This window comes from Symphalangus syndactylus, chromosome 11 (genome assembly GCF_028878055.3).
Source record: "Symphalangus syndactylus isolate Jambi chromosome 11, NHGRI_mSymSyn1-v2.1_pri, whole genome shotgun sequence".
NCBI classification, from domain to species: domain Eukaryota; kingdom Metazoa; phylum Chordata; class Mammalia; order Primates; family Hylobatidae; genus Symphalangus; species Symphalangus syndactylus.
Genome location: NC_072433.2, coordinates 54,556,643 through 54,576,898, shown reverse-complemented (window position 1 = coordinate 54,576,898; position 20,256 = coordinate 54,556,643). Strand labels below are relative to the sequence as shown.

Sequence of the window (20,256 nt, the reverse complement as noted above, 5' to 3'; positions counted from 1 at the left end):
ACTCCCAGATAGGCCAGACTGGAAGCTCAAGGAGATGCCCAATTCCTACTGCCCTAGGCAGGGTCCTCCTCCCCAACCTGACACCCCCACCTGGGAAGGGACAAGCGCACAGCACCGGGTGCAAACCTGGCATGTCTGCTGGTGCTGTGGGTACTACCAGCAGGTGGCGCCAGAGGGCACCTCCCCGATGGGAAGCTGGGCTGCATCTGCCACAGCTGAGAGCTACTGGGCAGCTGGGCTCCTGGAAAACAGGTGGTGAGCTGTTGCCAGTGTGGGCCCCATGCCCCCACCGGTGGCATCATCGCCCCTATCTGGGCTCTAGGAAGCCCAGTGCACAAGGCTTTGGGGCCACATTCCTACTGGGTGACTTCCAGCTCATCCTTCCCCTGCCGCGGGGTCCTCTCTCCTTTACGGAGGAGAATAGTCTCCTGTAACTATCTAAAGATGTCGACTGGGCGTGGTAGCTCACACCTGTAATCCAAGCACTTTGGGAGGCCGAGGCAGGTAGATCTCCTGAGGTTGGGAGTTCGAGACCAGGCTGGCCAACATGGTGAAACCCCATCTCTACTAAAAAATACAAAAATTAGCTGGGCATGGTGGCATGTGCCTATAATCCCAGCTACTCAGGAGGCTGAGGCAGGAGAATCACTTGAACCTGGGAGGCGGAGGTTGCAGTGAGCAGAGATCGCGCCATTGCATTCCAGCCTGGGTGACAGAGCAAGACTCCAGCTCGAAAAAAAAAAAGATGTCAGGGACACCTCCCCTCCCCACCATTAAGCTCCCTGGTAACCCCAACCAACGTCAGACAAGAGAAAAGTGTTGAAATTTTAAATGCCCAGAAACTTCCATTGTATTAATCAGGAGTTAGCGCAGTACAGGCACCACGTGGTTGTCTCCAGGAGCTTGAGGGGCCTGAGCAGACTGGGGGGATATCCCCTCCCCGGGGCTGGGCCCACTGGCCACCCTTCTGCCCAGCGGTTGACCCTCGGGCCCCATCCCCAGCAGCCCAAAGGCTGTGTTGAAGAGGTTGATGGGAGTGGAGCCATCAGTGATGAGGGTTGATTTCAGGCCCAGGGACTGAAGCAGTTTTACCTGGAGGGTGAGAACAGGAGGAAGTTGAGATGGGCGTCAAACCCTGGCCACTTCAGAGTGACCCTCCTTAAGCCAGCTGGTTTGAAGGGTCACCTCCCCTGCATCTGACCACCCTGCTTGACTGCCTTGGAAACGCCTGTCAGACTGGCGTCCCATCCATTTCCTGTCTCCTCTGGAGTTCTGGCTTACTGCTGGGTCTAGTACAGTGCCTGATGTTGATGCAGCATGACACTGTGTGAAAGACCCACGATGCAGGGACAGGTCACTCACCACTCCCTTCCCCACCATCTTTCCAGATGTTGTGTTTTCCGCCTTGGCTCTGCCTTCCTGGTTCTAAGGTTGGTCCTGAAACCAACACACCTTCCCCAACTCTCACCTGCATCTCAGGCCCAGCCACAGCAAGGTCCCTGATGGTGCTGGGGCCTATGGCCTCTGTCATCTGCTTGAACTTCTTCACCTCCACCTCAGCCAGCTGCTGAGCCTTGCTCACCTCCAGCTCCAGCTGGGCCCGGGCATAGACCAGTTCCAGCTCTCGGACCTTCTGGACCCTCTGGAGCTCAGCCTCCTGGAAGGGGAAAAATCCAGCATTGTTTATTTTTTGACCCAGGCTGGAATGCAGATCAGGACTCACTGCAGCCTTGAACTCCTGGCTCAAAGGATCCTCCTGCCTCAGCCTCCTGGGTAGCTGGGACTACAGGCACGTGCCACCACACCCAGCCAATTAAAAAATTTTGTTTTTGTAGAGATGAGGTCTTGCTATGTTGCCCAGGCTGGTCTTGAACTGGCCTCAAATGATCCTCCCACCTCAGCTTTCCAAAGTGCTGTGGTTAGAGACATGAGGCACCACACTAGGCCTCTTTTTACATTTATTTTTATTTACTTTATTTTTGAGATGGAGTTTCACTCTTGTTGCCCAGGCTGGAGTGTAGTGGCACAACCTCAGCTCACTGCAGCCTCCACCTCCTGTGTTCAAGCAATTCTCCTGCCTCAGTCTACCAAGTAGCTGGGATTACAGACGCATGCCACCACACCCAGCTAATTTTTTGTATTTTCAGTAGAGATGGGGTTTCACCATGTTGGCCAAGCTGGTCTTGAACTCCTGACCTCAGGTGGTCCACCCGCCTCAGCCTCCCAAAGTGCTAGGATTACAGGCGTGAGCCACTGCACCCAGCCTCTTAATGGGATTTCAAGCATTAAATAAGATCATGCCTGTGAAGCACACGCGGCGCTTGTGCCAAGTGGCCAGTGCATGAGTGCCCAGCTGCAAAATGGGTGTTCTAATCCTTACCTTCCAGCAATGGAGTCAATGAATCCTACAAGGCAAAGGACTTTGCAAATACAAAGTACTTGGATAGGGCTTTATGTTGGGGGACCTGGTGTCCTATACAGTCTCAGGGACTGTAGGGAATGGGCCTTTTCCAGGCCTCAAGGCCACCCCTTCCTAATGCCTCCTCCCACTCACCGTCTCAATGGCCAAGGCCTGTGCTTTTAGCTTGGCCTGCAGCACGGACCCTTCTCCCTCAATCCGGGCTGCCTCTGCACGGGACTCGGCCTCCGCCTTGGCAGTCCCAGTGCTCTCCACGGCCATGCTGGGGAGAAGGCAGAGTCAGGTAAGACCCAGGAGACAGCCCAGTCCCCCAACAGCCTTGACTTATGCTGTAGCCGTGCACTGTCTCATCGACACCCCACCCCGGCCCGCTGCCCACACCAGTTGCTGTCCTAAGACCCTCAGCCCCTGCCAGTCTCCTCCTCTAGTTCTCAACCCACCTCAGAGCTTCCAGCTCCAAGAGTTCCTTGCGAGCTTTCTCAGCTTCTGACTGGTCCAGGATCTTCTGCCGCTCAAGCCGGCCGCGGGCTTCCTGCTCCAGTCTCTGAGCCTCGTGCCTGGAGGAGACAGAACACAGGTGAGAGGCTGGCCAGGGGCCAGAGCAGGAACAGGAGCGCCAAGGGCAGCGACCACCAACCAAACCGGTGCCCAGGACAGACCCCAGCCCCTAGAAGGCACCCGATACGCAACTCAACCCAGAATGGTATACGCGCCACAAGCCAGTGTCATTCTAGGCTGGACAAATGCAGGCGTGACTGCGGCCCCTACTTTCACTCGAGTGGGAAAAAAAACAAGTATACAAGGAGGATTTCAGACATTGACAAGTGTGGGAGAGACCAGGCAAAGAGGGTGCTATTCAGCTGTGAGAGAAAGAAAAGTGTTCCCCAAGGAGGGGATCTTTGGGCTGAAACCAGGAGAAGCCTGCCTGGAAGGGAGCTCGGGGGTGGGGGGCGGGGAAAAAGCTTTCTGGGCAGCAGGAACAGCCATTGCAAAAGGCCTTCAGGTGGGTCCAAGCTGTGCATTGAAGGAGCAGAGGAAGCCAGTGGGGCTGGAACATGTCAGCTGGAACATGTTCCGGGGACGAGGAACATGGAAGGGGGAGGCTAGAAGGCAAATCAGGGGAGGCTGGCTGGACCTGCAGGAAGGAGTTTAGGTTTTATCACATGCAAGATGTGAGGCTGCAGGAGCTGCATCTGATATGTGCTTTTTTTTTTTCTCTTTTGAGACAGGGTCAGTCTCCCAGGCCTGTTGCCCAGGCTGGAGTGCAGTGGCGCAATCATGGCTCACTGCAGCCTCAAACTCCTGGCTTCAAGTGATCTTCCTGCCTCAGCCTCTCACAGTGCTGGGATTACAGGCATGAGCCACCGCGCCCAGCCTGATTCACATTTTAAGTGGGTCACCTGATCTGTTGGGTAGGGAATAGATCTTTGAGGGTAGGGATGGCAGCAGGCAGTCCATAAGGGATGCCAGGTTATCCAGTTCCCGGCAGTGGCCTGCCATGGGCATTACAGGCAGCCAAGCTCCCAGCCTCACTTACTTGGCTGCCGCTTCCTGGGAGTTGGTGGTGATCTCGATGGCCAGCTGCACGCTGCGTTGCAGGGCGTCCCGGGTCCTCTGATCCACAGGCTCCACTGACTGCACGTCCACACTGCTGACCACCAGCCCGTTTTGGGGGAAGACAGCCTGGTCCCGGGGCCTGGGCAGGGCCATGCCGTCAGGGCCCTTGGCTTCCAAGGTCTCAAAGCCAAAGACAGCAGTGCGAATGATGCGGGCTGAGTTCTTATGGAAGTCATCAAAAGTGACAGAGGCCACGGCCCCCCGCACCCGGGATGCAATGGCCTTGCAGGCATCACCTACAAAGTCTGGCACTGAAAAGAGCTTGGCCGTCTCTTGGGGGTCCTTCCGGTCATTCACCTCAAAGTGCCTGTAAACAAACAGGCCCAGAATGGGCAAGCTGCTTTCACCCAGGAATCTCTCTTTAGAAGAGACAAGGTCTTGCCATGTTGCCCAGGCTGGTCTTGAACTCCTGGGCTCAGGCAACCCTCCCACCTCAGCCTCCCAAAGTGCTGGGACTACACGTGTGATCACGCCCAGCCAGCAACTCTCTCCGAGAAGAACTTCGACACCCACCCTGTGTGGCCAGGCAGGGTCTCTCACAATAGAGAATGCTAATGTATGCCTGGTAAGGTCCTAAAAACTTAACACGTTCTCCTTTAATCCACTCAGCCACCCTATGAGATGGCAATGATCATCACCCCCATTTTACAGATAAAGAAGTAGAGGTCCAGAGAAGTCAAGTGGCTGGCCCAAGACTTGCCATATAACATGTGACAAGCCAGAAAGCTGAACCAGGCAGCTGCTTCTGGGGCCTGTGCTCTTAACTATGATGCTATAGTGCCTGGGAATATGTCATCAGCTGTCTGCCGCCATCAGGGCACTGGCTGCTCTCAGCTAAGAGGTGAGGGACATGCTTGGGAGTACTGAATATTCTTTTTGGAGACAGTCTTGCTCTGTCGCCCAGGCTGGAGTGCAGTGGCGCAATCTGGGTTCACTGCAACCTCCGCCTCCCAGATTCAAGAGATTCTCCTGCCTCAGCCTCTTGAGTAGCTGGGACTACAAGCTGGGACTGCAGGTGCCCACAACCACGCCTGGCTAATTTTTGTATTTTTAGTAGAGACAGGGATTCACTATGTTGGCCAGGCTGGTCTCAAACTCCTGACCTCAAGTGATCTGCCTGCCTCAGTCTCCCAAAGTGCTGGGATTACAGGCATGAGCCCCACCCCTGACTTCTTTTCTTTCTTTTTTTCCTTCTTCCATCCTTCCTTCGAGACAGGGTCTCTGTGGGCCTCTGTTGTCCAGGCTGGAGTGCGGTGGCACAATCACAGCTCGCTGCAGCCTCAAATTCCTGGGCTCGGGCAATTTTCCCACCTCAGCCTTCCAAATAGTTGGGTCTGTAGACATGTACTACCATGCCCAGCTAGTTTATAAAATTTTTTTGTAGAAACAGAGTCTTGCTACGTTGCCCAGCCTTGTCTCAAACTCCTGGCCTCAAGCAATCCTCCTACTGCGGCCTCCCAAAGTGCTGGGATCGCAGGTGTGAGCCACGGTACCCAGTCATGAACACTGTTTCTGTACATGACTTATCTCACCCAATCCTAATAGCTGCTATTGAGCGCTGACCAATAGAGACACTGTTCTAACGCTCACTGCATCTTCTCAATGGCCTTGTGAAGGAGGTAATGCTGTCTTCCTCATGTTACAGATGGGGAAACTGAGGAAAGCACCCTGTCCCTTGCCCAGGTCCACAGGCTGCAAACAGCAGGGCTGGGGCACAGGCCAGGGCAGTCAGTTTCAGAGCTTGTGTTCTCACCGCCCCCTCGCACTGCCCACTCCCACCAGCTGTGTCCCATGCATCTTTTAACAGCCCGACAGTTACGCATTTGGCTGCATGCACACTGGGAGCTTAGTTGGGGTAGTGTCCTGCTACTGGATCCCTGAGTCCTGACCCCAGTAGGTGAGCCCACGCCTTCCCTGGATTTGCGTGAACTCCCGGGTTCCCTCTTGACCTCGGCACTGAATGAGGTGTCCTGCCCTCATGAGGAGCCCAGCACCAGCACTTGAGGGGACCCTCCTTTTCTTGGGGTTCCTAGGCTTCACCCAGCAGGAACCCTCACCCACTGCTCACCACCCAGTTTGTTTTTTTTGTTTTGAAACAGGGTTGACCGGGTGCAGTGGCTCATGCCTGTAGTCCCAGCACTTTGGGAAGCCGAGGCAGGTGGATCACTTGAGGTCAGGAGTTCGAGACCAGCCTGACCAACATGGAGAAACTCCATCTCTATTAAAAATACAAAACTAGCGGGGCGTGGTGGCACATGCCTGTAATCCTAGCCACTTGGGAGGCTGCGGCAGGAGAATCACTTGAATTCGGGAGGTGGGGGTTGCAGTGAGCCGAGATCGTGCCATTGCACTCCAGCCTGGGCAACAAGAGTGAAACTCAGTCTCAAAAAAAACCAAAAAACCAAAAAACAAAAAACCAAAAAACAAAAAACCAAAAAACAAAAAAACGAAAAACAAAAAACAAAGAAACAGGGTCTTGCTCTGTCACCCAGGCTGGAGTATAGTGGGGCCATCATGGCTCACTGCAGCCTGGATCTCCTAGGCTCAAGCGATCCTCCCACCGCAGCCTCCCAAAGTGCTGGGATTCCAGGAGTGCACCCCCGTGCCCTATCCCCGTTTTTACCAGTTGTAGGCCAGCTGCAGTTGCAGCCTGGCATGATCCGCCGTTTCAATGGTGATGACGTCTGTGAAGAAGTCAGGCCCCAGCAGCAGGCAGAGCGCACGGCGGGCATGGGGACGCTTGGGCCGCCCAGCCGAGAGGGACAACACTGTGAACTGCTCCTCAGGACCCAGCGACACCAGCTCAGGCCCGAAGACCACGCTGCAGAGACAGCCGGGGGTCAGAGCCAGACCCATGGAGAGCCACCCCCTACACCCCGCCCTGCCAGCACTCACCGGGCTCGCTTCTCTCGGTAGTCATACACCTGCACCGCAGCATTGTGGGGCACGCGGTAGCTGACCACACGGGTCTTGTTCCGGGGTGCCAAGGGCTGGAGGCTCTTAGCTGTGTCCTTCTCACCCCTGTCTGCCAGAGGGTCCTGCCCCTTGTTCAGCAGCTCCTCCACCCCGGGAGGCAGCTCCTTCTCCCACAGGACTTCATCCTGGGTCAGCATGTAGGTGCTTCCAATCACAGCACGCACCTTGGGACAAGGACAGGGAGGGACGCTGCCCGTAAGGGTGGAAGGGAGGAAGATCTGCCCAGCTGTCCTGAAGCACAGCCCATCCAGGGAAGGCGCAGCGCGAGGTTAAACACCTTCTCTACGGGGAGGCCAGGCTCCACCCCGGGTTTGCCATCTGCTGGCCCTGTCATCGTGGGCTAACTACCTCACCCCTTGGGCTTCAGTTTCCTCATGTGTCAAGTGGACTTGACGGTGGCTACCTTGCAGGGTCTAGGGGTGAATGACATCTCACATGTCTAGCTCAAACAGCTCTTGGCATAGAGAAGGTACTCAATGTCATTTCTAGAATCTTCCTTCATGGGGCAGTTTGGAGGGCACCTTGGGGATGGTGAAGTAGGCTGTGTACACGGATGCTCCCCTGGATTCCAAGCTGGACTTCCAGCTTGGATTCTTAGAGGTTGGAGATGTGGCCCGAGGTCAAATCAAGGTCAAGGTTTTAGGTGAAGCAGCAAAAATGAAAGATTCCACTGGGATATGGGCATGAGGGAGGAGGTCCTTCCTGTTCCCTGGCCACCCCATCAGACCTTTATGCTGGGAACCAGGTCTGCTGTGGGAAAGGGTCCCTGTCCTAAACCCACACTTGTCCTCTTAGTGGAGGTTCTAATATTTTTTTTGACATGGAGTCTCACTCTGTGGCTCTGGCTGGAGTGCAGTGGTGTGATCTCGGCTCACTGCAAACTCCGCCTCCCAGTTCAAGCAATTCTCCTGTCTCAGCCTCCTAAGTATCTGGGACTACTCAGACCATCACTACGCCTGGCTAATGTTTGTATTTGTAGTAGAGACAGGGTTTCACCATGTTGGCCAGGCTAGTCTCGAACTCCTGACCTCAGGTGATCTGCCTGCCTCGGCCTCCCAAAGTGCTGAGATTACAGGCGTGAGCTACCGCACCCGGTCGGTTCTAACACTTCAAATGAGATATTTAACGCAGAAGGATGGCAAACACTCCATACAGTGTCCTCCCCCAACCAGACAGCCCACCTGATATGGCTCTCCATGCTGCTGAAGTCCCTGCCCACCTCTCCCACACACCCAGAGGAAGTCGCCACCAAGGCCAAGGCCACGTGGCAGCACTGCCACTCACTCCCAGCCATTACCTTTCCGGTCTTGACATCCTGCACGTAGATGCCCTCGTTCTCATCTAGAGGGATGGCCTGGCGCTCCTCCACCACCTCCACTTTGGCAGATGGCACATACTCCAGGGGTCCGCGGATGAGCCAGCGGTCCCCAGCCTGGTGTGAGACCTTCTCCTCATCCTCCCCCTCCTCCAGGGGCTGCAGGGCCCTCAGCAGCAGCCCCTGCTGCTCCGACAGCACATACACATCCTGGATGCCTTGTTCCAGCTGCTCTCCTGGCTGGAGGAAAAAAGACTTCTCTCCCTAGTGGGGAGACGTGAAGTTAGGGTCAGTGCCCTTAGGGTTGCGGGTGCCTCCAATGGCACCTCCCCAGTCCCGTGCTGTCTCAGGCCTGTGTGGAGGACAAGAGCCCCAGAAGCCCGCCCCCACCCCCACATCAAAATACGGTGAGGCACTGTCTGGACTGTGAGGCTGTACACAAACACCTGCCAAATCTCATCTGGCCAAACGTGAAACGTGTCCTTGAAAGATTCCATAAACTGTCAGGACCTGGATCCACGCAAGCTAAACCATTAAAAATCAACCTGTTTTTTCTTCTTTCTCCCAGGCTTTGTTCTCTAGAGATGGTGTAACCTAGGGCTCGACAAACTCTGGTTTTCAGGCCAAATCTGGATTCTGCCTTTTTTTTTTTTTTTTTTTTTTTTTGAGACAGTCTTGCTCTGTTGCCCAGGCTGGAGAGTGCAGTGGCATGATCTCAGCTCTCTGCAGCCTCAACCTTCCAGGCTCAAGCAATCCTCCCACCTCAGCCTCCCAAGGAGCTGGGACTACAGATGCGCATCACCACACCCGGCTAATTTTTGTGTGCTTCATAGATGATGGGGTGTTGCTATGTTGCCTAGGCTGGTCTCAAAGTCCTGGACTCAAGCGATCTACCCACCTCAGCTTTCCAAAGTGCTGGGATTATAGACGTGAGCCACCATGCCCAGCACCGCCTGTTTTTTAAAAAAATTTCGAGATATAATCCACATATGAAATTTTCCCATCTAGAGTATAAAATTCATAATTCAGTTGTTTTAGTATACTCAAAGTTGTCCAACCATCACTACTATGTTAAGTCTAGAGTATTTTCATCATCACCCTGAAAAGAAATCCTGTACCTAGAAGTTACTGCCACTCCCCACCCACCCCACCCACCACTAGTCTATTTTCTTTATGTGTTTACCTATTCTGGACATTTCATATAAATGGAATCATGCAATATGTGGTCTTTGATGTCTGGCTTTTTTCTTTTTTTTTTTCTTTTTTTTTGAGATGGAGTCTCGGCTCAGCAGCCCAGGCTGGAGTGCAGTGGCGGGATCTCGGCTCACTCCAACTACTGTCTTCCGGGTTCAAGGGATTCTCCTGTCTCAGCCTCTCGAGCAGTAGCTGGGATTACAGGCACCCACCATCATGCCTAGCTAATTTTTGTATTTTAACAGAGACGGGGTTTCACCATGTTGGCCAGGCTGGTCTTGAACTCCTGACCTCAGGTGATGTGCCCGTCTCAGCCTCCTAAAGTGTTAGGATTACAGGCATGAGCCACTGCGTCCAGCCGGCTTTCACTTAGCATAACGTTTTCAACTTTATCCATGTTGTAGCACATATGTCATTTATTTTTGTTTTTCCTAGAGACAGGATCTCACTCTATTGCCTCAGGCTGGAGTACAGTGGCACAATCATAGCTCACTATACACTCCACTTCCTGGGATCAAGTGATTTTCCCACTTTAGCCCCCAAGTAGCTGGGACTACAAGTGTGCCACCATGTCTGGCCAATTTTTAAAAGTTTTTGTAAAAATGGGGTCTCACTATGTTACCCAGGCTGGTCTCAAACTCCTGGCTTCGGGCTGGGTGCAGTAGCTCAGGCCTGTAATCCCAGCACTTTGGGAGGCCGAAGCGGGCGGATCATGAGGTCAGGAGATCGAGACCATCCTGGATAACACGGTGAAACCCTGTCTCTAATAAAAATACAAAAAAATAGCCGGGCGTGGTGGCAGGCGCCTGTAGTCCCAGCTACTCGGGAGGCTGAGGCAGGAGAATGGTGTGAACCTGGGAGGCGGAGCTTGCAGTGAGCCGAGATCACGCCACTGCATTCCAGCCTGGGTGACAGAGCAAAACTCCGTCTCAAAACAAAACAAAACAAATCAAATTCCTGGCTTCAAGCAATCCTCCTGCCTCGGCCTCCCAAAGCACTGGGATTATAATCATGAGCTGCTGCGCCTGGCCTGCCATTTCTTTCTTATGGCTGAATGATATTCCATTGTATGGATATGCTACAATTTTTTATCCATTCATTATACATGTACATTGGGTTATTTCTACTTTTTTTTTTTTTTTTTTTGAGACAGTCTTGCTCTGTCACCCAGGCTGGAATGCAGTGGCGTGATCTCGGCTCACTGCAACCTCCGCCTCCTGGGTTCAAGCGATTCTCCTGCCTCAGCCTCCAGAGAAGCTGGGATTACAGGTGCCTGACACCATGCTCAGCTAATTTTTTTGTATTTTTAGTAGAGAAGGGATTTCGCCATGTTGGCCAGGATGGTTTCTAACTCTTGACCTCAAGTGATCCACCCGCTTTGGACTCGTAAAGTGCTGGGATTACAGGTGTAAGCCACCGTGCCTGGCCTATTTCTACTTTTTCTGCCTCCTGTTTTTGCAAATAAACTATTCCAGGAGCATGGCAGTACTCACTTGTTTATGTACTGCCCATGCTGCTTTCCTGACATAACAGCAGAGTTGAAGAACTTCCACAGAAACAATGACTCACGGAGCCTGGAGTATCTACCATCCAGCCCCCTTTACAGAATGAGTTTGGCAACTCCTGGTATTCCCACATGTAGTTCAGAGAGGGGATGAGGTAGGGGGTGGGAGAGGGTAAACCAAGAGGTTTATTTTACAAAAGATGACAAAGCGAAGTGAACACCAGGATATTAAAGATGTGAAATATAGTCACTGCATGATAGTTCAGTCCACTACAGACTGCACATGGTGGTCCCGTAAGATTATAATGGAGATTTTTTTTTTTTTTTTTTTTTTTTTTGAGATAGTCTCACTCTGTCTCCCAGGCTAGAGTGCAGTGGCACGATCTTGGCTCACTGCAGGCTGGATCTCCAGGGTTCAAGTGATTCTCATGCCTCAGCCTCCCGAGTAACTAGAATTACAGGTTCTTGCCACCACACCCGGCTAATTTTTGTATTTTTAGTAGAGACAGGGTTTCCCCATGTTGGCCAAGCTGGTCTGGAACTCCTGACCTCAAGTGATCCACCTGCCTTGGCCTCCCAAAGTGCTGGGATTACAGGTATGAACCACTGTGCTGGCCTATAATGAAGCTTTAATATTGTATTTTTACCTTACCTTTTCTATGGCTAGATACACAAGTACTTGCCATTGTGTTCAGCTGCCTGCAGTATTCAGGACAGTCACGTGCTGCACAGGTTGGCAGCCTAGGGGCAGGCTATGCCATCTAGCCCAGGTGCCATCTAGGTTTGCATAAGTGCAGTCTTTTGCACAAAGACAAAGTCATCTAAGGACTATTTCTCAGAATGTATCCCCATCGTTAAGTGGCACATGACTGTATCAGAGTTTCAGAGCCTCAGGCAGGGGGTAGCCAGGAGGCCTTCCCAGAAGGGGAATTAACTTCAGGTCTGAGGGGTAAGTCAGAGGCTGCCAGGAATCAAATGGGCCAGTGTCTCAGGTGTGTAAGAACTAAGCATGCAAAGGCACAGAAGGTGTTCCTAGAATGTGCGTCTGGAGGAGAGAAGGGAGAGAGGGCAGAGGGCCTCGTGCCACAGAGGGCATACATCTCCCGGGGCAGTCCTCTGTGGGAGGTGTAGGGACCTCACCTTGACCACGCGCTTCTGCCCCAGCTGATTCTTGCCATCCGGTCCGACAGGGTCGAGAATCACGCAGTAGTTGTGGGGGCCCAGGGTGGTGATGGGCACAACCCCCAGCACCTCCTCGTGGACATCTGGTACGTGGGCCTCTGTGTCCTGCACTGTCACCAGCCACTCCTCCCCAGTGCGGCGGGACACTCCCCTGAAGTCCCGGAAGTTCCGCCGAGCCCGGAGGTGCAGGGCTGTCTGCAGAGCAAGGTGTTGGGTACTTGAGTGACCTGCCTCCAACTTCAGGGGATCTGTGAGCCCCATTGGCCACCAAACTCTCCCAATGCTCCCAGATCTCAGAGACAATTTCTACCAATCCAGGGATTTTTTTTTTTTGAGTCGGAGTCTCACTCTTGTTGCCCAGGCTAGAGTGCAATGGTGCGATCTCAGCTCACTGCAACTTCCGCCTCCTAGGTTCAAGCGATTCTCCTGCCTCAGCCTCCTGAGCAGCTGGGATTACAGGTGCGTGACACCACGCCCAGCTAATTTTTGTATTTTTAGTAGAGATGGGGTTTCGCCATGTTGGCCAGGTTTCTCTTGAACTCCTGACCTCAGGTGATCCTCCCACCTCAGCCTCCCAAAACGCTAGGATTACAGGCATGAGCCACCACACCCGGCCGGCTTTGTTTTTTTTGAGACAGGGTTTCGCTCTGTTGCCCAGGCTGGAGTGCAGTGGCATGGTCATGGCTCACTGCAACCTCTGCCTCTGGGGTTCAAGCGATTCTCCTGCCTCAGCGCCTCTGGAGTAACTGGGATTACAGGCATGCTCCACTACACCCAGCTAATTTTTAAATTTTTTGTAGCGATGAGTTCTCACTGTGTTGCCCAGGCTGGTCTCAGACTCCTGGCCTCAAGGGATCCTCCTGCCTCAGCCTTCCAAATTGCTGAGATTACAGATGTGAGCCATTGTCCCCAGCCCCAGAAAGACTATTTAACCCTTCAGATGATCCAGAATACTCAGGCAATCTGATCTCTGAATTTTTTTAAGTGACCCTAAAATTATTACTTCTCTTTTACTCTCATGCCATTCTACCACCATTCTCTGCCACTTGGAGGGTTCCCTAACCCCAGGTCCCTTAAACCACAGCCCCCAGAGCACCAACCTTTTCCGTAAGGATGACGGCGTCCACCAAATCCAGAACCTCCTCAAACACCGCTGGGAGGTACGCCCCTACCGTGGTGACCAGCCATTCTTCCCCTGGGCCAAGAGTGGAGGGTAAGGAACAAGGGTCCCCCAGCCTGCTCCCCACCTACCCCTCCCTGCAGCCTAGACACAGGGGATTGACAGATTTCATAGGCAAAAAGATGGCACTGACCCCAGGCTCAAGGTCCTGACTGCAGTCCTCTTATTCATTCTTTTGAGGCCAGAGGAAAACAAACCCCCACCCCAATTGAATTTTAAAAGCTTTTTTTTTTTTTTTGAGATGGAGTCTCCCTCTGTTGCCCAGGCTGCGATCTCAGCTCACTGCAACCTCAGCCTCCTGGGTTCAAGTGATTCTCATGCCTCAGCCTCCTGAGTAGCTGGGATTACAGGCATGTGCCACCACGCCCGGCTAATATTTGTATTTTTTGTAGAGATGGTGTTTCACCATGTTGCCCAAGCTGGTCTGGAACTCCTGGCCTCAAGTGATCCGCCTACCTTGGCCTCCTAAGATGCCCAAGTTGCTGCTATGCCAACAGCCTGTTCTGCCTTCTCTAAGCTCCAAAGACCAACTTTTGTCCTTCCGCTAAAACAGGCAACAGAACTGCCTCTGTTAGAGTTGTGGATATCCTTTGGTTTACTGGAGAAGCCAGAGTGCCTGGATGCAGGTCCCAGCCTCAACCTGCCTGGCCACACCCCAGGGCAAGCAACCTGCATTCTGCATCCCAGTTTTGATATATAGAAAGTGGGAATGGCCAGGTGCGGTGGCTTGCGCCTGTAATCCCAGCACTTAGGGAGGCCGAGCCTGGTGGATCATAAGGTCAGGAGATCAAGACCACCCTGGCTAACACGGTGAAACCCTGTCCTACTAAAAAAAAAATACAAAAAAAAAAATTAGCTGGGCGTGGTGGCGGGCGCCTGTAGTCCCAGCTACTTGGGAGGCTGAGACAGAAGAATGGCGTCAACCCGGGAGGCGGAGCTTGCAGTGAGCCAAGATTGCGCCACTGCACTCCAGCCTGGGCGACAGAGCAAGAAAGCAAGACTCCGTCTCAAAAAAAAAAAAAAAAAAAAAAAAAGGAAGTGGGAATAGTAGTACCTCGGGGTAGTACCTCTGTTGCCCAGGATGGAGTGCAGTGGTACAATCACAGCTCACTGCAGCCTCCACCTCCTGGGCTCAAGAAATTCTCCCCCTTCAGCCTTCTGAGTAGCTGGGACCACAGGTGTATGTCACAGCACCAGGCTAATTTTTAAGTTCTTTGTAGAGACAGAGTCTCACTGTGTTGCTCAGGCTGGTCTTAAGCTCCTGGGCTCAGACGATTCACCCACCTTGGCAAAGTGCTGGGATGACAGGTGTGAGCCACTGTACCTATTGGCCTACATTTGTCAATTGTATTTGAACATCTGCTTTGTTGATCCAGAATCAGGTTAAGTCATGGCCACTGCCCACAGCTCATGGTGAAGGTGGGGGAAGGAAAAGCCACATCCACCTGGTCATGGTCACATTTTCCAACCCAAGTGGAAACAGCATGAAGCGGGGGTGGGGAAGGAAGAGCAGTGGGCGGCCCTCGATAGCTTTCAACAGATACCAGGAAAGCGCCTCTCTGGGGCTACAGGAGGCTTTCCTCAACCTTCCCCTGCTTCCCCTGCAGTGGGGACCCCTCCTGCCCACCCACCAACATCACCCCTTGATGACCCCACCTGTCACCCTCTCCTTGCCGTCCCGGTCCCAGCACTCCTTGCGGGCCCTCAGCCGCAGAGCCTGGTTCTGCCTGATGATGGTGGCCTGAATGATCTCCACGACCTCCACTTCCTTCCGGGGGATGTACGTGCCTGGGGAGGGAAGGTGATGGTCAGAAGGTATCAGGGCTATGGCAGGAAGGCAGGGAGCCCTATGGAGACAGAACTTACCAGGTCCCTCGAAAAGCCACTCATCTCCTGCCACCACCTTGTCTCCATCTTTATCCTCAAAATCAAGCAGTGCCTTTAGATGGAGGGCAGTGTTGGGCAGAACCACCTGCAGGGGTGTGATGTCCTAGTGGGGAAGAAGGTGGGGACACAGAACAATCAGTGCTGTGACCCCAGGGCCACGCCTGATGCTCTGGAGGCGGGTCCACAACATCCATCTCCGTATGTCCTGAAATAAGACCAGGGTGGAGGCCGGGCACAGTGGCTCACACCTGTCATCCCAGAACTTTGGGAGGCTGAGGTAGGAGGATTGCTTGACCTCAGACATTCAAGAACCAGCCTGGGCAACATAGCAAGACCCCATCTCTACAAAAAAAAAAACGTAGCCAGGCATGGTGGCGGCGCACACCTGTAGTCCCAGCTACTCAGGAGGCTGAGGTGGGAGGATCACTTGAGCCTAGGAGGTTAAGGCTTCAGTGAGCTATGACTGCACCACTGCACTCCAGCCTGGGCGGCAGAGCAAGACCCTGTCTCAGGAGTTCAGATGAAGGAGAAGTTAGAGAAGGCCCTTTGAACTGAAACTGGGGCTCAAAGGAAGACCTGGCTTTTTTTAATTTTTGGAGACGGGGTCTTCCTGTGTCATCCAGGCTGGACTGCAGTGGTACAACCATGGCTCACAACAGCCTCAATCTCCCAGGCTCATGTGATCCTCCTGTCACAGCCTCCTGAGCGGCTGGGATTACACGTGTGTCACCACCCCCAGCTAATTTTTTTTTTTTTTTTTGAGACAGAGTCTTGCTCTGTTACCCAGGCTGGAGTGCAGTGGCACGATCTCAGCTCACTGCAACCTCCGCCTCCCAGGTTCAAGTGATTCTCATGCCTCAGCCTCCAAAGTAGCTGAGATTACAGGCGAATGCCACCATGCCTGGCTAATTGTCGTATGTTTAGTAGAGATGGGTTTTCGCCATGTTGGCCAGCCTGGTCTCAAACTCCTGACCTCAAGTGATCTGTCTACCTTGGCCTCCCAAAGTGCTGGGATTAATGGCGTGAGCCACTGTGCCCGGCTGAACATATTTAAAATGAAAGCTTAGGCAGGGCACGGTGGCTCACACCTGCAATCCCAGCATTTTGGGAGAATGAGGTGGAAGGATCGTTTGAGCCCAGGAGGTCAAGGCTGCAGTGAGCTATGATCACCCCACTGCACTCCCATCTAGGCAACAGGGGGAGATCCAAAAGAAAAAAAGACCAGGTGCAGTGGCTCACGCCTGTAATCTCAGCACTTTCGGAGGCCAAGGCAGGTGGATCATGAGGTCAGGAGATCAAGACCACCCTGGCTAATATGGTGAAACCCTGTCTCTACTAAAAATACAAAAAATTAGCCGGGTGTGGTGGCGGGCACCTGTAGTCCCAGCTACTCGGGAGGCTGAGGCAAGAGAATTGCGTGAACCCGGGAGGCAGAGCTTCCAGTTAGCCGAGATTATGCCACTGCACTCCAGCCTGGGCAACAGAGTGAGACTCCGTCTCAAAAAAAAAAAAAAAGGTACAAGAATCCCTATATACTTTTCACTTGGATTCCTTAAGGGTTATTGTCTTAATTATTCTTCATTTTCTCTCTACACACACACTTCTTCCCCCAAACTGTCTGCACCTAAGTGGACATGAATGTCTCTAAAAGTTCCCCATGTCCTGCTATTATGCTTTCAGGATCAAGCAGCACTGGTTAGTAAAGTCAGTAAAAAAAACCATTAAATGGGGCCAGGCGCGGTGGCTCACGCCAGTAATCCCAGGACTTTGGGAGGCTGAGGCGGGCGGATCATGAGGTCAGGAGATCAAGACCATCCTGGCTAACACGGTGAAAACCCATCTCTACTAAAAAAAAAAAAAAAAAACAAAAAAAAAACAAACATTAAATGGCCAGAAGGTAAAGGTGGAAGAACAGGTAAAGGAAGGAAGATGAAGGTGGGACACCCATCTGCTCAGGCCCAGGCCTGAGGCCAACGGGGACAAGAGCCTGGCTATAGATTCAGGCCTGTGATGGCTTCTCCTAGAACAGGCACAGCCTGAGGCCTGGGCTTGTCACTGCTGCTTTGGCACTGCCCACCAGTGTCTGGCACTGGGTGAATGAACTGCTTAACTTTGGCACACATCATTCAATGCCAGACTGGCTGGGCACTTCTGGTAGGCTCTGGAGCCTGGGAAGGTGAGATGGGCCAACAGCTCTCAGAAAAGAAGCAGGTGTGTTTGGGGCATGTGTGGAGGATGGGGGTGGCTGGAGGTGAGTGGAAGTACAGTGAGTCAATTCCACCCTTGGTGAGAGCCAGCAAGTGCCTCTCCCCACCCCTCCCACTGCCGTGGTTTGTTTTCCCTTTAGAACTCAGTACAGGCTGGGAACGGTGGTTCATGCCTGTAATCCCAGCACTTTGGGAGGCCGAGGCAGGCGGATCACCTGGGGTCAGGAGTTCGAGATCAGACTCGCCAACATGGTGAAACCCTGTCTCTACTAAAAATACAAAAATTAGCTGGGTGTGGTGGCAGGTGCCTGTAATCCCAGCTACTTGGGAGGCTGAGGCAGGAAAATCACTTGAACCCGGGCGGAGCTTCCAGTGAGCAGAGATTATGCCACTGCACTCCAGCCTGGGCGACAAGAACGAAACTCTGCCTCAAAAAAAAAAAAAAAAAAAAAGAAAAGAAAAAAAGAAGAAGGAGGCAGCAGTACAGAGCCCGAGGTAGGTGGAGGACAGGTAGGGTGGGGCATAGGGAGTGAGGAAACCAGGTACCTTTTCCAGCACCTCCCCTGGGTACAGGGGGAAGGGGTCCTGGGCCAGCCGGATCTCGAGGTCAGCGTGGCGAAGCCGAACTTGCCCTGTGACATCAAACAGCACCAAGCCCTGGGCATCCCGAGACACAGGGTTGGCCACTGTGCAGTAGTGACGTGGGGGGACGGTCACCATGCGCATGGGGGCAAACAGTACCCTGCAGGAAGATGAGAAGAGGTGTGAGGACCTGGGACCAGGTCTCCACTACCAAAGAGGACACCAAATGAGAGAGCAACCTCTCTATCACCCAAGCGAGGGCCACTCCTGCTTGGGAACAGGGAGGAGGATAAGGACCATTATGCCAGCCAGACTAACGGGCCCCCACATCCCTGAGGATCCCCCACAGCCCAGCCCCCACACCCACCTCTCATTGTCCTGCCGGATGTAGGTCTTTGGCCCGACCTCCACACGGGACACATTGCTGTTCTGGTCCAGCACATGGATATAGTGGTATGGGGGGATGCGGATGATGAACTCTTCAGTTGCCATAGTGACTCCTAAGCCCAGGGCTCACCAGAAGATGACTGTTAGGTAGGGGAGAGGACACAGGATGAACCTGGGGAGCCTGGGGTGGGGCAGGCATGAATCTGGAGACAGGCTCTGGGTGGGATACGGCCCTACCTCCTCCAGCCAGGCCACTGCACCCTTCCCTGTCCGCATCCGCATGCCCACTGCTCCCTGTCTTCACCCCACCCAAGACGACACAGCCCATCCTGACCTTACCTTTGCCAAGAACTGCTTGATGCAGTGAGCCACAGAGGCCCAGGGTTCCTTGCCAATTCCTTTCCCTCACTCCCATCAACTACTTCCCCCTACACTGCCACCAGCACTGCAAAGAGCTTCAGATCAAAGTGCTCCCAGTCTCTAAGGTGGAGAGATACAGCAAGCTGGGAAACTGGGGAGCCATGGAGGCGGTGACGTGGCCTTGTCCAGCACGCAATGGGCAGCCGCTCTGAGGAGCTGCCTGGCTCCTCCAGAGGGAGGCAGCCCTTTATTTCAGAGAATCCTGAGACCCCAGCTGTATTCAAATGTCAGCCCATAGCCAAAGAATATCTGTATGTCTCAGGTAGTCCAGTGGTTACGATTTGGCCATAACAAACAAAAGGAATGTTTGCATGAGCTGTGTCTATGTTCCTCCCCCGTTCCTATGCTTTAGTAATCCTGGGCTAAATGTGAAGACCTAGTCCACTGCTCATGAAAGGGATCCCAGATGGAACTGAGGCTTCCATAGAACCAGCTGCATTAGTAACACTGCAAATCACTCTGGCCCCCTCCTCCCCAGTTCTCTCCCACCCTCAGCTCCTGCAGTTGTGAGCAAGGGTAGGGTGGAAAGGAAGGAGAAGGGGGATGATTATCATGTTCCACCCACACCATCCCACCTGCTTCTGAATCCTGAGTGGTTTCACCCAGTGCTTGGCCTGTTCAGGAATGTCACATGCCCTACCTAAGCCCCACCCCTGCCCCCAGCACTTTGGACTTTGGACATGTCCCTTTGAGTCACACAAATAGGACCAAGTTTACTAGGTGCTCTAGAGCCTCATCCTTAAGAGACTCAGGTCAGACTTTTTTTTTTTTTTTTTTTTTTTTTTAACAGAGTCTAACTCTGTCACCCAGGCTGGAGTGCAGTGGTGCGATCATAGCTCACAAAAGCCATGCCTCAGCCTCCTAGGTAGCTGAGACTACAGGTGCATGCTACCATGTCTGGCTAATTTTTCTTTTTTTTTTGTAGAGATGAGGTCTCATTATGTTGCCTAGGCTGGTCTCGAATTCCTGGCCCCAAGCAATCCTCTTGCCTCTGCCTCCCAAAGTGCTGGGATTACAGGCATGAGCCATCACACCTGGCCAATGAGGAGCCTCTTTTGTCTGGTGATGCCCTCAAAAATGTCTGGGCAGGACAGGTACAGTGGCTCATGCCTGTAATCCCAGCATTATGAGAGGCAGAGTGAGACTCCGTCTCAAAAAAAAAAAAAAAAAAAAAAGTGATTCCTCATCAATTCCACCATCTACCCAGCCTCCAACCCCAGGTGAAAAATACAAGTGAGGGAAAGAAGGGAGTGGCCTGGCCGAGGAAAAACAGGCAGGAGCCACAGATTACAATCAAGGCTGGATACAGCCCAAGAGGAGTTATACTTGAGCCCCACGATCTGTAAAACTTCAATTTGTTTAGAAATTGTGAGTCTTCACAAAATC

The 20,256-nt window shown here is 53.0% G+C and overlaps 1 protein-coding gene across 4 annotated transcripts in view; it reads right to left on the bottom strand.

The window, feature by feature from the left end:
- Nucleotides 1-819: 819 nt before the first annotated feature.
- MVP (major vault protein) overlaps nt 820-20,256 on the bottom strand; it is a 28,200-nt gene continuing 8,763 nt past the window's right edge. For 2 of the 4 annotated variants that reach the window (XM_055233064.2, XM_055233065.2), the window contains exons 2-15: nt 18,431-18,590; nt 18,028-18,223; nt 15,254-15,377; nt 15,044-15,175; nt 13,308-13,402; nt 12,166-12,402; nt 8,310-8,591; nt 6,932-7,176; nt 6,660-6,857; nt 3,957-4,343; nt 2,860-2,976; nt 2,555-2,681; nt 1,469-1,657; nt 820-1,092 (exon numbers count right to left, since the gene is read on the bottom strand). In XM_055233064.2, coding sequence (XP_055089039.1) covers nt 865-1,092; nt 1,469-1,657; nt 2,555-2,681; nt 2,860-2,976; nt 3,957-4,343; nt 6,660-6,857; nt 6,932-7,176; nt 8,310-8,591; nt 12,166-12,402; nt 13,308-13,402; nt 15,044-15,175; nt 15,254-15,377; nt 18,028-18,223; nt 18,431-18,555 — 2,682 coding nt within the window. In that variant the 5' untranslated portion in view covers nt 18,556-18,590 and the 3' untranslated portion in view covers nt 820-864. Of the gene's footprint in view, nt 1,093-1,468; nt 1,658-2,554; nt 2,682-2,859; nt 2,977-3,956; nt 4,344-6,659; nt 6,858-6,931; nt 7,177-8,309; nt 8,592-12,165; nt 12,403-13,307; nt 13,403-15,043; nt 15,176-15,253; nt 15,378-18,027; nt 18,224-18,430; nt 18,591-18,789; nt 19,180-20,256 lie in introns of those variants that run through there. The other 2 variants (XM_063611933.1, XM_063611934.1) reach the window with 2 other exon arrangements.